General features: G+C 52.9%; 1 protein-coding gene across 1 annotated transcript in view; it reads right to left on the bottom strand.

Annotated features, from left to right (window-relative positions):
- SHB (SH2 domain containing adaptor protein B) overlaps positions 1–16,322 on the bottom strand; it is a 138,279-nt gene that overhangs the window by 21,037 nt on the left and 100,920 nt on the right. The window contains exons 4-5 of the mRNA XM_005905968.2: positions 10,588–10,759; positions 3,510–3,629 (exon numbers count right to left, since the gene is read on the bottom strand). Of these exons, the coding sequence (XP_005906030.2) occupies positions 3,510–3,629; positions 10,588–10,759 (292 nt within the window). The remainder of the gene's footprint in view (positions 1–3,509; positions 3,630–10,587; positions 10,760–16,322) is intronic.

Below are 16,322 nucleotides of genomic sequence, written 5' to 3'. Positions count from 1 at the left end.
GGTTTAAGCACATGGCTGGATGCCTGAGGGTGGCCCCATCACTAAGAATTGAGTATCAGCTCCTCTGCGGGGCTTGAGCCCTGCCTAGGCTCTTCTGCATCTCCAGGGCTTTGTCTGGCGTGTCCCCTCTACCTGAGATGCCCACCAACTGTCCCTTCCTAGGGAATACCTACCCTCTCCTTAAGGTTCAATGTACCTCTGCCCTGCCGCTTTTCCAGACCCTCCCACCCTTATGCCAGCTCCGGCCCCCAAGCCCTCTGCAAGCAACAAGGCCCAGACTGGGAGCTCTGCTGCCTAGGCCAGACTGTCCTCACCTCTGCTCCCGCCTCTGCACAGCCTTGTGCCTGGTACCCAGGGCTCTGATAAATATCTGCCAAGGGACAGATGGATGAGCTCTGTCCTCTGGCGTGGAGGGGTGGAGAGCCCTGTCCTCTGGGGCCACAGACCCCAAACTCTCTCTCTTCCCCAGAACACCCTCACAGCAGGACCCAAGGCTCACATGATAACATAGCCAGAATTCCAATGTCAATATGCACTGCAATCCTGATAATGCCACTCCCCACCCCGCCCCTGCCAGGCAGCCTTCAGCATCAAAGAGACCCCAAACCTCCATGGTGGCTGGCAAAGCTGGCACCTGCCCCAAGCAGCTGGGACATTCAGTACCAGGGCAGTTCCATTTGGGGTTGAGGTGATGAATGCCAGGTGTCTCTCCCTGATTGGCAGCCTGGCTGGTTACTAGGGCTGCTCTGGAAAACAAGCCCAACTTCCCTTAGTAGGTTGCCCTGGCCCAACCCTCCTCCCCAGCCTCCTTTGAGGGAAAGCTGACCAGGTAAGACCACCCCTCTGGCGTTTGGGATCTAATGGCTCTAGACAAGCATGCAAAACTAAACCCTCTACCTTGGCATCCGTGGGCAGAGACCAGTCATCCAGACTGCACTTCCTGATAATGAGAACAGACAGGACGGGTGCAGGAAGACAAACCCGGGCTTGATGGCAGAGTGCTCTGGTCGAGGTCCCAGCACAGGCCCCCCCTGAGCTGTGCCCCCCACCTTCTCCCCTTGCCTGGGAGGTGCAGGGGATCCGGCTACAGTAAGCCAGGGGAAATCTGGAGAGCCAGGGACACTGATGGGCCTCTCTGTCTATATGGAGAACAGCATTGCCTCTCGTGCACAGGTGAGGACACAGGCTCAGAAAGGTGACACGGCTGCCGAGGCCACGAGGTCAGGGAATGGGAAAGCCCGGCCCCTGGACTGTAAGCCTGTGACAGAGCAGGAGGGTCGGGGAAGGGAGCAAACCTGGGACGAAAAGGGAACTACGCCCTTAGAACCGTGACACGCACACTCTTCTGAAGACCCACCTGTGAGCCAGCATTTGCCTCTGTCCGCATGACGGATGGCACGGGCTCAGGATGCTGGGGAGTGGACCCTTCGGGCCCTGCTGGTGTGAGTAGTTCCCACCCCTGGTTCAAGATCCCTCGTGTGCTCCCAGTGAATAAACAGAAGCGAAATGGGTCCCTGACACGTGCAGGAATGACTGGGCTGGAGTGGGGCGCCCCCACCCCCTCCTCTGTGCCTTCAGCCAGTTCTCTAGGGAAGACGCCTCTGGCCTGGTCCCAGATGACGGAATTCCAGGAAGAGTGAAATACACTGAGGAACTCAGAGACGGCCAGTGTGATGAGTGTGTGGAAGACCAGGGAGTGGGCAGTCTATCCGGGTCAGCAAGGAAGGATGGATGGTGATATGGAGTCCCATCTCTGATGTCACTCATCTCTCTCACCTCCTGCAGCCCAGAAAGGCACAGTTCACCTTGAGGCAGGAAGGTGAAGATCTGGAAGCATCATTCATGGGCACCCGGTTGCTAGGTTACCTCGAACAGTGGGGGCGGGAAGAGGCAGCATGGAGCAGTAGGGAGTTCAAGACCCCTGACCCTGGCAGCACAGCAGCTGTGTGCACCTCTCCCTGCTGTTGCCCTCTCCCCTAGGCAGGGACAGCCCTTTGACTTTGGCCGCCATCAGCCCAGCTACAGTTTAGCATACTGAATTCTCCTTGGCTGTAATAAAACCGGCCTGATTCTAAGCTGTCAGGCCTGACGGTGGACAATGAAGTATCCATGTGTCGCTTGCCCTGAGTGCCCTCCCAGAGGCTCAGAAATCCCCTCGACATCCTCCCTGGCAAAGCAGTTGTCCAGCTCCTGGTTGCACATCCCCAGTGATGAGACACTCACCACCTTCTGAGGCAGCTCTGATTCCTGATAGGCTTGAAGGGTTAGAGAACCGTACCTCTTGCTGACCTGGAATCCACCTGCCCATAACGCCCCATCTACCACTTCTGCCCTGATGTCCTTGAGAGACCTGTGGTTCCTCCATGTCCCCACACATCCTCCCTTCTCCAGGCAGACTTCCGGTGCCTCTGTTTCCGGCCCAGGCTCCGCTCTGCAGTTTGTCACGGTCCCTTGCAGGTGGGGTCAGTCATGAGCAGAGAGCCCAGGCCAGTCTCTCTCTGCTTGTGTGCACCGACCCTACTGACCTCATAGCTGGCCTGCACAGGGCTCTCCTGATGCGTCCTGGCAGTTCTCTCTGCATCACCTGGCCTCGAATAACAGCAAGCTGAGTAGAAAGAAAGCAGGCAGCTGCTTGCTTTCTGGTGGTCTGCGCTGGCTGACCATTGCTCCCAGTGGTCTGTGCTGGCTGAAGGACCTGGGTTTATATCTCAGTTCTGTCATTAACTCTTTAAATCCCTCCTCTCTCCCAGTCTCACTTTTCCTATCTGTAAAATGGGTTTTAGTCAATATGTTGGCTTCCATCCAGCAATAGCACTGAAGGATGAAACCCTCAATCAAAAAACCCTTTTCTTATTTCAGGGTCACCTATCCTGAAAGCAACATCTTGTGGATCACAAAGACCCAATAGTTTACAAAGCAACTGCAGGTGATCATGTCAGCAAGATTCTTCCTGGCTCTCTGTGGGGTTCCTTACAACCTTCGTGCGACACAGAAAACAGAGGCTTTCCCAACAGTAGCCAAGAACATAAGGAAAAGGTGGTTCCCACGGGTGCAGCAGGAGCAGTGGGGCGTCAAACACCGGGCCTTGAGTGCTGACCCAGCCCGCCTCGGGTCAGCCCTGGTCCCTCTCTGAGCCTCAGCTTCCTCATCTGCACAATGGGGACAAGATGTTTCTCCTCAAAGGGCTGTTGTGAGGTTTGAAGGAGGGACGAGGCACGCTAAGTGCTTCTACAGTCCCTGGCTCACGGCAGATGTGGAAGCTATTCTTGGATATTTAATATAAATCCTAGGAAAATGCCCCTCCTCTTCAAGGGAGGCAGAAATGGAGAATATAAAAACTTCTCTGTGTCCCAGAAGAATTAGATCAAATTGGAAAAGCAAGGCGTGAAATAACTCATGCTGGAAGTTTCCCCGGGGGGACACTGGCGGGTCTTTCTGCCTCAGACAGCCGGGCCGGATCGCACATCACGGGAGGCTGCCAAGGGCCAGGGGTGGCCGAGGTTACTCACTTCAGGGAGAGGGAGTAGTCATGCCTGCTGGTCTGGCTGTTCCGGACAAGGTAGCTACACTCCTTACAGAGGCGCAGCAGGTTCTCAGCGTCGCCCCTGCTGATGGCTCCGTGATACCATCTGCGGAGAAGAGATGGGGTCAGAGTTCAGCAGGGATAGACCCCCACCATTGACATCCTGAAACCCATCTGCCCCGAGGAGGCTCAGCCCCACTGGAGGGCGGCTGTGGCATCCTGGGCCTCGTCACTAGGCCGCGTCCCTGTGCGTGCAGATGTCACGTGTGCCTGTGCGCGCGCGTGTTCAGTCACTCATTAGACATGCACAGTGCCTGCTGCATGCAGGTCTTGGGGAGAGTGTGGTACGCAAACCTGGCCTCCACACCGTGAGGCACACAGTCTAGTGTGGATGCCACGAAGGACACGGAGCAGGGTCACCTGGCTTGGAGCTGGCGGGAGGGACTGCTGTCTTAAGCAGCAGCAAGGGAAGCCTTCTGCAGGGGGTGACATTTCAGTATGGGCCTGAAGGAGCTGAGGGAAGATGCCACAAAGGAAGAAGCTGGAAAACAGCCTATTTGGCAGAAGAAAGGCAGCCAAAGCAGGATGCCTGGCATGTTTTGGAAACAACAAGAAGGCCAGTGACGGCTAGAGTGAGACAAAGGGGCGGTGTGGGCGCTGAGGCCTCAGAGGCCCCGTGGCAGGGCTGGGTTGGGGGCCTTGTGTACAAGGGGACTCTGGTCTCTCTGAGAGACACAGAAGCCATCAGAGGGTGCTGACAGGCGGGACACATGCTGGCTCTGAGACATCTGCGGGACAGAGGGCCGGTGCTCGTCACTCAGGAAAGCAGGCGGTGGGGTGGGGTGGCCAAACCAGTGCTCCCGCCAAGTGCATCTGGCATCGACCGGGCACGTGGGAACCCCAGCCGTTCTGCTTCCGGGCAGCACGTGGTGAGTGGCAGAATCTCATGGGAGGGGCGCCATGGCAGATGCCTGGCTAAGGCCTCGAGTGCAAGACCAAAGGGGGACGTGGGTTTTCAAGATTGGAAAAGTTGAACTTTAAGTTTCAGTGGCAGAGTGAAGATCCTAGGACGCTGGTCAGTAGGTGTACTCAGAACAGGTCTCTACTTACTTACATTATGGTCTCTGAGGGATCGGGTCAGTGGGAAGATGGCCAGAGATGTGGTTAGGAAGGGAACCAGAGGTGCCAGTGGTCAAGGATAGATCATGCTTTGGCCGCGGAGGCACAGACCTGGCTCTGCCACTGGCCAGTTGGGAGTCTGGGGCAAGAGGCTAAATCTGAGTGCATCTCAGTTTCCTAACTTAGGGTCACTCTATTCCTGTTTGGGGGTTGTGAGGATTAAACAGAATGATGCACTGAAGGGCTGATGGAGAGCCTGCAATGGGGTGAGTTTCAGCAACTGGCAGCTACCAGCATCAGCCAAAAGAGAAGTGAACTTGCAGACAGCCAAAGGTCACTTCCCCAACTACCAGTATTTCAGGCTGCTGCTGTGTAGACTGCATTTAATTTTATACCTCCCCCAGGTGTATGGCAATGGCACCCCACTCTAGTACTCTTGCCTGGAAAATCCCATCGACAGAGGGGCCTGGTGGGCTGCAGTCCATGGGGTCACTAGGAGTCGGACATGACTGAGCGACTTCACTTTCACTTTTCACTTTCATGCATTGGAGAAGGAAATGGCAACCTACTCCAGTGTTCTTGCCTGGAGAATCCCAGGGACGGGGGAGCCTGGTGGGCTGCCATCTATGGGGTTGCACAGAGTCAGACACGACTGAAGCGACTTAGCAGCAGCAGCAGCAGCAGGTGTATGGAGGAGCCTGCCTCTGGGACCTGGCCCAGGAGTGCCCTGTGAACAGTACCCGTGAGAGTTCTGGTGCAGACGTCCTGTGTGGAGAAAAGCATCACACTGCCTTTCTCTGCACGTTCTGCCATTTATAAGGCAGTGTTCTAAACAGTTAGCAGCAGTGAAGATGACATAATTATAACCTAAAAAAAAAAAACCCAACTCAACCAGCTCTAGGAAAGCAAGGACTGCAGAGTGAGAGAGACGTGAGTATCCCCATCCAATGAGCTTGTGACAGAGTCACTGATGGCCCAAGAGGTGACCACTCACAGGTCAGACCCGGGGCTGGACATCTGGAGGGGGACTCGCTGAGGGAAAAGGCGAGAGGAAGTGTACACTGCAGACCCACCTTCCTGTCTATACTTAAACAGAAATTAAGAGGATGTGACGCTAGGAACTGCATGGGTTGCCATAATTACAACACTCCCAGAGATGTGACAGGCCAGTGTATGTTTAAGAAAAGATATGTGAGACGTGGTTAGACAAGGATGGAGCTGACTTTAGAGATGAGAGTTAACAGTTTGGCCAAGGTTGTTTTCCAGGAAATTTCACCTGTGTAACACAGCCCCAGTGAGCTGACAAAATGCTGTTCTATTAGCCAAGCAAGTTTCAGCTATTTGAAGCACAGCCGTCCTCAGGGAAGGCCAAGAAGTAGTCTCCAGGGAGGCGCTGCCTGAGTCCAACTCCCAGAGCACAGGACAAGTGGCTCTAAGAAAGGCGGTGGCAGATGGGCCTCGGGGGTTCTGGATCCTCGTTAAGGGTGATCCCTGGTGGGTAAACAGGATAAGCTGCTGGTTCCTTCCCCAGCTGCTCCAGCCATTCCACATGTAGAGAAAGGCAGGAGACTTGGGGTAGAGGATCAAAGGAGAAACAGGAGGAGTTGGGGAGAGAAGAGGCAAAGGACACTCAACTGGGGGATGGGGAGAGGGCAGACTGTCAGGATGAGGATGGCTACCAGGAGACAGGATGGGCCTGGCTGGCAACCCCTGGGCCCAAGGAGGACCTGCCTGAACTGAAAAGAGAATCCAGGCAGGAGGCCATCTTGGGGATGCACTGGACTTTGTAGAGCTGGCCACTCAGGCCTGAACCATGGGAATTAAGATTAATTAATTAATCTTAATTAATTAATCTCCAACACCCATGAGATCATCCAGTTATTTACTCACCACTTACTATATCCTTGTTCTCAAAGGACTGATGCAGGCAGATAGAAAGTCAACCAACAGATTCAGGAAACAATTTCAGATAGTGACAACTGCTATATAGGAACGCTGGGTTTGTGATAAGGCAGTGACTGGGGTGAGGGAGGTACCTACTATGGAATGAATGGACAGGGGGGCAACCCCGAGGAGATGACATTTGACCTGAGAATCTGCACTGAGAAGGAGCCAATCATGTGAAGAGCCAAAGAAAACACGTTCACTGCAGAGGCAGCACCAAGTGCAAAGGTCCAGAAGCAGGAATGAGCTTGGGGTGTTCACAGAGCAAAAAGGTAGCAAGAACAGTTCAGTGCTGTGACTGTGGGAAGTGGGACAGGATGCGGGTGAACAGGAGGCGGGGCCCAGTTCCCCGAGGCCGTGTGGGCCACAGGAAGAAGTCTGATTTCATTGTAAGCATAGGGAAGGCAATGAGAGTTTTAAATAGAGATGTTAAGAGATACTTGCTCTGGACAATTTTACAAAAGGGTAGACAGGCTACCCTGAAGAATGGCCAGAGGGGAAGTGAAGCAGGAGACAGGCGAGGAGGCTTCTGCAGTGGTCCAGATGGGAGGACCTGAGATGACAGGAATGGATGGATTCGGGATGTGTTTGGATGGAAAACTGGAAGTTAGTAACGTACTAGATGCTGGTGTGACACCAATAAAGGAATCACGATGACTTCAGGACTGTGGCTTGGGCAACGTGGTAGATGTGATGCTGTTGGGGTGGGGTGGGGACGGTGGGCAAACTGGGGAGCAGCGGGTGTCCAGGAGATCAGGAGTCCGGTTTTGAACGTGTTAAATTTAAGATGCCCATTCGTCAGCCAAGTGGAGATGCCAAGAAGGCAGCTGGCTGTAGGAGTTAGGAGTTCTGGGAGAGGTGTGGGCTGGGGATGCGAACTGGTGACTCACCACCAGCATCCTGAGGAGACTACCCAGGGAGAGCACGTAGCTGGAAGCCGAGCCCTGGACAGTATAACCTTCAGGTCAGCTTGAGGTGAGGAGCTGGCAGGGGAGGCAGAGGAAAACCGGGAGCAGAGGGCGTCTTAGAAGGAGGGAGCCGTCTAATGTGCTGGCTGCCACAGGGGTCAGAAGAGGTCAGCTGGTTACCCAGGCAGAAAAGGGAAGCAGATTGGGGTGGATGAGAGAATGGGAGGTAATGGAAGGGAGAGCGAATGCACTGACAGCTCTGTGGGGACTCTGTTCACCGAGGGGACAGCTACCTATTCACCAAGCACCTATTATGTGCCAGGCACCAATCTAGGCACTGGGCACGCAATGGTGACCCAGACAAGTTCCTGCCCTCATGGAGGTTACATTCCCAACAGGGGCTGGGGTCAGATGGGGATGTGTAGTCAAGATTTATTTATTTATTTGTTTTAAGAAGTTCATAAAGAAGGCTGAGCACCTAAGAATTGATGTTTTAGAACTGTGGTGCTGGAGAAGACTCTTGAAAGTCCCTTGGAGAGCAAGGAGATCAAACCAGTCAATCCTAAAGGAAATCAAGCCTGAATATTCACTGGAAGGACTGATGCTAAACCTGAAGCTCCAAAACTCTGGCCACCTGATGTAAAGAGCTGACTCACTGGAAGAAACCCTGAATGCTGGGAAAGACTGAGGGCAGGAGAAGGGGGTGACAGAGGATGAGATGGTTGGATGGCATCATCGATTCAGTGGACAAGAGTTTGAGCAAGCTCCAGGAAATGGTGAAGAACAGGGAACTCTGGAGTGCTGCAGTCCATGGGGTCACAAAGAGTTGGACATGACTGAGTGACTGAACAACACCACCAAGAAGTTCATGACTAGGACACGTTCAAGTGCTGATGGTAATAATGCTGAATGGAGCGGGCGGTGTGCTGCCTCTAGGAGGCTGGGGAGCAGTCAGCCCTTAGTACCTGAGCAGCCTTTCCACTGTCCCAGGAGGGCCAGCGAGTAGTTTGGGTGCCTGGGCAGAAGTGTGACTGCCCATCCCTAACAACCCTCTAAGACTGGGGCACCTGCTCAGTGCGCCTACCTTCCCTCTCCCCTGCACTAGGGTGGGGAGAAGTCGGGAATTGGAAGTGCCTACTAAATTCCGAGGCAGCATCAGCCTGGGTGGGATACAGTGAACCTCTCGGCCTGGGTCCTGGGTCCTGGGTCCTCGGGCTCTGCTGGAAGTGGGATCTTACCTAAGCCCACCACCCTACCTCTTGGGTGATGAGGCAGGCCTCTAGCAAGCTGGAATAATCCCAGGGAGATGAGATGATGGGGAGGAAAAGCCAGCCATGACTCTGGATTTGGCTGAGGGCCTTTTGGGTGGGAACAGGAAAGGAAAGGCAGACCTGCCCTCACGGGGCTCATGAAGTTCCATCTGGGTGTGGGCAGAGGGGAGGTTGGGCCGCTGACCACAGGCAGACCTGGGTCAGGATGCACGCTGAATAGCTCCCAGGCTTCTCTGGATTATATTTTGTTTGTTGATTAAAAAGCGCACAGTCTGATCAGAAATAAGCAAAACCTGCCACCCAATCTGTGTGGCTGTGAGACGTAAGAGATTAACACGACACCTGCTGGAGCCTACCCCTCCCCCCTCCCCCCATGTGCTCTGTGCAGCAGGCGCAGGGCTGTCACAAAGGAGGCTGCAGCACACGCTTAAAAAAGGGCACACGAGCGCATGACATCATTCGGAAAACTCTGCATCCTGCTCAGCGAGGGAGCATTTCCTGTGAGGGATGCACTGCCGGCCGGGCGAGACCAGAATCCCCTGGGTGGAGACTAATATAGTGCATGATGCACTCGACAAGGTCTCACAAGGAACCCGCTGGGTGTCAGCTAATCTCCTGGCCTTACTGAGTGCCTACTCTGCGCCGGTCACGTGCTAAGGGTGAGGGAAAATTACATACAAGAGGGAAGTGAGAGGAAGGTGTGGGGTCAAGTCACAGAATTCAAATCCTGCCTCAGCACTCTGAGCCAGGAGATCCTAGCCAAGGCTCCACATCTCTTGGGGTCCCGATTTTCTCATTTTGCAGTAAGATGATAATCCCACTTACCCCACATTTACTTGTGAAGAGGGCAATACACCTGATGGTATGAGCATGGGATCCAGGATGTGCTTTGTTAAGTTCCAGGAGACACTTACTCTAGGGCAGGTATGTGGAACAATTCACAAAGTGAGTGGCAATTCTGGGAGGTGGGATTTTATCCTGGAGGCGATGGGGAACCATGGAAGGTTTCAGAGCAGAGCAGGGACCCAAGACCCCATCAGAGAAAGGAGATGACCATCTCGGTCAAGAGGATGGAGACAACACTGACCAGAATGTTGCGGAGAAGCAGGGGGGCAAGGGGCAGCAGGGATGGGACTCGAATGCTGATTAAAGCTGGGAACTCTCTGGGGGAAACCCAAATCAAGAGTGCCAAGGTCTTGCCCAACTAAGATCAAGCAGATGTGGGGCAAAAAGATCATTCCTGCTATAAACTAAAGCTAATAGGCAGCAGGATTTAGCATGTGTATGTGTTAGTTAGTTGTGCCCAACTCTTTGCAACCCCATGGACTGTAGCCTCTGTCCATGGAATTCTCCAGGCCAGAGTACTGGAGTGGGGAGCTATTCTTTTCTTCAGGGGATCTTCCCAATCCAGGGATCGAACCCAGGTCCTGTATGGCAGGCAGATTCTTTACCACCTGAGCTTCCAGGGATGTGGGGCAAAAACATCACTCCTGCTATAAAATAAAGCTAATATGCAATCAGGCAGGAGGGTTTAATATACATTTAGCTTTTTAAAAGCTCACTTGCTGCATGATGAAACTAGAAAGGAGGATACAAAAGTAAGCAGAACACCATGTGGACGATCCCACTGTCCTTCCTACTAGCCATCCGAAGGCAGGCAGGTGATACAGAGGAGAGAGAGGAAGCACAGGGCCAGGAGTCAGGAGAGGTGGGCTTTAATCCTGGCCGGACAGACTTGACAGCGGCCTCGGCCTTCTATGAGCATCGACAGTGACTCCGTGAACTGGTCACTGAGACTGAGCTTTGCTCCCTGAGGACTTACATTTGCTTCTCCAGTGGCACAGCAGGATCCACTCTCTCTCCCAGGATCCCACAGAACTCAGGGCTCCCATGTTTGATGGGCTTGAAGCCCCCTCCGGGAGCTCGAAGCTGGCGCCGCCGGTCCCGGGAAGGTGAGGGGGATGACTGCCGCTTCTCGCTGCCATTAAACTGGGCTGTGGGGGAGAGAGAAACAGCACGGTTACCTGGTTACCCAGAGCTCAGCCCAACAAGTCACTGGCGGCACATAGTGGGGCCAGGAAATCAGCATGGTTGGTTGATGATTTACAATTTGCAGGCAGAAGAGCTCCAGGCAATGAACAGACATGGCTCAAAAGTTGTGGGCTTCCCAAACCAGGATGTGAGGAGCCATCACAATCAGATGGTGCAATCGAGGGGCTGGTTGAATCTCCAGAGGCCACTGAGCTCAGCCTTATCCCCAAAGGAACCCTCCCGCAACCTCCATCAAAGGGGCCATGGTACTCCCAGAGGGGGCTCTGCTCCCTAGACAGTTGTCAGGGGCAAAGTTTTTCTTTTTTTTGTGCCAAAAACCTGCCTCCAAGTGGCTCCTCTCCTCCTCCATTCTCCTACCTTCCCCCCTGACACAGGGCTGCACTGGCCACATCTGCCCCCTTCCTCCTGGGACAACCAGAGAGTTCCAGTCGAGGGGTGTGTTGCATCACAGCTGTCTGCTCCTCTATACTCACCCCACCATGTGGGCCCTCCACACAGCCAGCCCCGTCCTGGACTAGCCCCCAGGTGAGGCTGGAGTAGTGCCCAGCACAGTGGGATGGGCCCTCCAATGTGCCTTCTTTCCAGCCCTGGACCTGCAGGAGCATCCCTTCACCCCATGGGCTGGGGAGGTACCTTTGGAGGGCAGGACCCTGAAGACACCCCACAAAGAGTGGAAAATACTGAGCTAAAACTGGAGTTACCAGGACATCCCTGGTGGCCCAGTGGTTAAGAATTCACCTTCCAATGCAGGGGATGCAGGTTTGATCCCTAGTCAGGGAACTAAGCTTCCCACATTCCTCGGGGCAACTAAGCCTGCATTCTGCAACTACTGAGCCCATGTGCTCTGGAGCCCTTGTGCCACAATGAAAGATCCTGCATACCGCAACTAAATAAATATTTAAAAACCAACAAAATTGGAGTTGCCAGAAGTGTTGGTAGAGACCAGCAGTCCACCTTGCAAGTCATGTCTATGGGCTTCCGGTTGCCTCATCTGAAAACTAGGGATGATGACCGTACCCAACTCGTGGGGCTGTTGTGAGGAGTCTGCCAGGGGATGAACAGCCATCTTAGCAGAGCGCCTGATGTGTAGCTAGTCTGTGCTCAGTAAATGCTATCATAAAGGGTTGTTTTCATTACTATTATCATGCCTACTCAATATGGACACATACTAAGTACTTCACAGAAGCCTCCGAACTGCCCTAAGTCCCCCTCTGAAGTTGGCCATGACCTGCTGTGTGCCTTGGCTAAGCCACTCCACTTCTCTGAAGCCCTATTTCTTATCATACTGACTGCTGTGGGAATCAGATGAGGGATTACATTTGATTGGCCCAACATATACTGAGTGCTGAGTAAACTGGGCCAGGGCCTGCGGAACCGTGTACCCAAGGCCACATCCAGCTACAGGCCCACAGACACACAATGCTGGAAATCTCCCCAGCCCCACCCAGCAAGCACGGACGTGGCGAGTCATCCTCCGACCCCAGCTACACAGCAATCAACCTCATGTTCACGGAAGGTGGTGGGAAACTCCTGCCCTGACGGTGGTGATGTGCGGTCTATGGACCACTGAGGATGGTGAATGAACTCGTTGTGCGTCTCAGCCACGGAGCCAGATCATCCATCAGGGCAGCGAAGCATTTCCATCCCTCTGAGACAGGCTGCTCTATTAATCACTACAGAAAACAGCTGGGAGGGGGGTTCCTGCCAACGGAAGGCTCGAGACAGGTTGGACCCACGTGTTTGGTCACTCTCGTGACTGCAGCAGGGTCTGGCAGGCTGTCCCTTCTAGACTCCTGTTCACGTGGGCCAGGCTTAGTTCACAGTTGGGGAAAACAGCACTGAGCAAAACAGAAATCCCCACTTCTGGAGTTCAGGGTCTGAGAGACAACAAGTAAAGTAAGTCAGATCCACAACATACCGGCTGGGGCTAAGTGCTCAGGAGAAAAGGAAAGCAGGACAAGGCAGGCCTCTCAAAGCACAGCATCTGAACAAATGCCTGGAGGAAGGGGGCAGAGCAGCGTGGACGTCTGGGGGAAGGACATTCTGGGGAGAAGGAAGAACAGATTCAAGGCCCTTGACTTTAGGAATGGGCTGAGGGTGACTGAGAAACAACACAGCCCAGGGCAACTGGAGTGGATTGAACTGGGTGGGATTTGAGGCCCAGGGGAGTGGGAAGGAGCAGGACCACATGGTTGGGGGTTTTGTGGACCCTGAGAAGGACTTTGGTTTTATTCTGAGAAAAATGAAGAGCCATTCTGACTTCTGATGGGGAAAGCTTTCGACCTGGTACTCTTTAACAGGACTGCTGGGCTGAAAAGGGACAGAGAATGTGGGTCTATGGGAACTCTCCATAATTTCATCTCTATTTTGCTGTGAACCTAAGACTACTCTTAAAAAAACAAAAGTTTGTTAAAAAGAGAGAGAGAGTGAGATGGACGAGGAGCAAAGCCAAGCAGTGAGTAAACTCCTGTAGGATGGGCTGGCATTGGAGAGGTGGATGGAAGTGACTGAGAATCGGACTTGTATATGTCTTCAGAATGGAGGGAGAGAGAGACAGAGGGTCAAGGTCACTACTGGCTTTAGGCCTGAGCATTGGAGGATGGGGCTGGCAAGTCCAGGTGAAGAAGGCTCACAGAAAACCCTAAGCTCTGTGAGAAAACACGACAGAGGCCAAGCCCCAACCTCCAGACGCCCACAGCCTACGATGCCAGGACTGGGGCAGAGTGAGGACCCGCCTGGAGGCTCCCTGCCCTCTTCTCTGGCTACAGTTCTGTCCTGTGTCCAACCACGGGGACAGACAGCCAGGTGGCAATGACCTCAAGGCCCTTTTAGGGGACAGGTCCTGCGGTTGGATATCTGAGAAACAAACATCCTCCTCCATCCAGCTGATGAGCTGAGCTTTCACAGTGGTGATAAAGGGGTGATGTTCAGAGCGGGGGCCCCCACACACATGTCACCACGGGCCTTCCCCCGGCTTCCCAGTAGCCCAGCTCCCCAGTCAGAGCTTGCAGGGAGCCACACCAGCCCTCAGGGCAACCGATCAAATGGGGTACCGTCCTGGGAGGGGGTGTGAGAGAGAGGTAAAGCAAGTTCTGACCTGAGCCACCTAACTTGCAAAGCCCTGGATGGGTGACGTTGGGCAGGGGCAAGCACTGGGATCAGGTAGACAGATGAGGGTCTGGTCACCTTTCTAAAGAGCTGGGACTTGATCCTATGAGTGGGTTGAATCAAGGAATGCCATCCTTCAGACTGGGCTTTAAAGACCTCTCTGACTGCTGATGGAGAGAGGGTTGAAGGGTGACCCTGGAGGCAGAGAGATAGGGAAGGTGATGGAGGCTGAATCCCTCAGTGATGACAGGGACATTGGAGATGACTCCAACAGGACTTGACTACTCACGGGGCAAGTTGGGGAAGACTCCTGTGCAATACCGCACTGCGATGGAGATCGGGGCACAGTGGGAGGTGGGGTCAGGGAGAACGGGACCAGTGTGCACTTTCCCATGAAGCCTCCCGTCTGCTAACTTTCTGGTTTGGAGGAATGGAGAGAATGGAGACAGGGACAGTGCAGCAGGCCTCTGGCCCCAAGTGGTGAACGGTGCCCCAGGGGTAGCAGAGTGGGGGTGTGGGAAGGGGTAGGTGGGAGACAAGGTTCTAGGCTTAGTTCTGCCAGAGGCAGATAAGAGTGAGGGACTAGATGAACTGTAAGGCACTTTCACCCAGGACAATCTGGGTGCTCCACTGGCTAAATCGGAATCTGGGAATTTCTGCCAGTATAAAATCCTACTACACACCTCCTGGCCCAGAAGGTAAGAAGAGAGGCATGGAGCATGCAACATGATCATGGAAGGAACGCAGGTTCTCAAGACCAACAACCTGGCAACCTATCTAGTCTCAGGTCTCACCATGCCGCCCTCCAGGCTGTGTTCTTTGTGTGAATCATTAGAACTCTTGCCTTTCTCCTCATCCACCTGACTGACTCCACTTGTTCTTTAGGAGTCACCTCTTCCAGGAAGCCCTCCCTGGCTTCACCCCCTTCCCAGACTCACCTTGATCTCAGCCTCAGTTCAGTTCAGTAGCTCAGTTGTGTCTGACTATTTGTGACCCCATGGACTGCAACATGCCAGGCTTTCCTATGTATCACCAACTCCTGGAGCTTATTCAAACTCATGTCCATTGAGTCGGTGATGCCATCCAACCCTCTCATCCTCTATTGACCCCTTCTCCGGGCTTCAATCTTTCCCGGCATCAGGGTCTTTTCCAATGAGTCAGTTCTTTGCATCAGGTGGCCAAAATATTGGGAGGTTCAGCTTCAGCATCAGTGCCTCCAACGAATGTTCAGGACTGATTTCCTTTAGGATCAACTGGTTGGATCTCCTTGCAGTACAAGAGACTCTCAAGAGTCTTCTCCAACACCACAGTTCAAAAGCATCAATTCTTCGGTGCTCAGCTTTCTTTATAGTCCAACTCTCACATCCATTTATGACTACTGGAAAAACCATAGCTTTGACTAGATGGACCTTTGTTGGCAAAGTAATGTCTCTGCTTTTTAATATGCTGTCTAGGTTGGTCATAGCTTTTCTTCCAAGGAAAAAGTGTCTTTTAATTTCATGTCTGCAGTGATTTGGGAGCCCAAGAAAATAAAGTCTCTCACTGCCATTGTTTCCCCATCTATTTGCCATAAAGTGATGGGACCGAATGCCGTGATCTTAGTTTTCTGATCTCAGCCTATGGTACCCTAATGGCCAGTTTCTTTGTTTGGCTCCCCATGAGCCCCTCAAGAGCAGGGGCTACACCATATTTTCCCCCATTCCCCCAGCCTTAGTACCTGACCACAACATAATAGGTGCTCAAAGAATGACTGAATGAAGAAACTTAATGAGCTGCTGTTTCATTTTACTGGGGAAAAATATCAGTTTTCATACCAGATAAATTGGATAAAACCTAATAACGGCCCAGTCAACACTGCTATTCCCCACTGAATTAATTTATACATTCGCTTGCAAGCTTAATAATATAGGCATATATTTTAGAGGGAACAGGTGGTGATGAATGACAGGCTTAATTAGGCAAATCATTCCACCTAAAATAAAAATATACAAACTCCAAGCGCAGTGATTCAGCAGCACAAGGGAAAAAAAAATGTTAAGAACAAAAGCTCCAAACACAACTGCTTTCATTCCTTCTAATTAAGTTTCTCTTTAATCTGCAATTTTAAAAGGCAATTCTTTTAATTTAGTGATTTTCTGTAAAAGATAAAGGAAGACACAGCCCTCAAAAGAATATCTGCATTTAGAGAAAAAATATACCACCCCTGTCCATTGTTAGAATGACAGTATCTAATTAATTCCACCTATAGGCAATTAGAAACGGAAGTCAGGGTTCTGCTGGAGGGAGGGGAGACTCAGGCGGGCAGGACCAGGCCTCTGGAGCCCTTCGTATTTGGTGCGATGACGGGACCAGAGCCCTGGTGGCAGTGGGAGAGGTGGTCCAGTTAACGGCTCCACC

Source organism: Bos mutus, chromosome 8 (assembly GCF_027580195.1).
Source record: "Bos mutus isolate GX-2022 chromosome 8, NWIPB_WYAK_1.1, whole genome shotgun sequence".
In the NCBI taxonomy this organism is placed as follows: Eukaryota; Metazoa; Chordata; class Mammalia; order Artiodactyla; family Bovidae; genus Bos; species Bos mutus.
The sequence above is the reverse complement of the archived record's forward strand: the minus strand, read 5'-3'. Positions and strand labels throughout refer to the sequence as shown.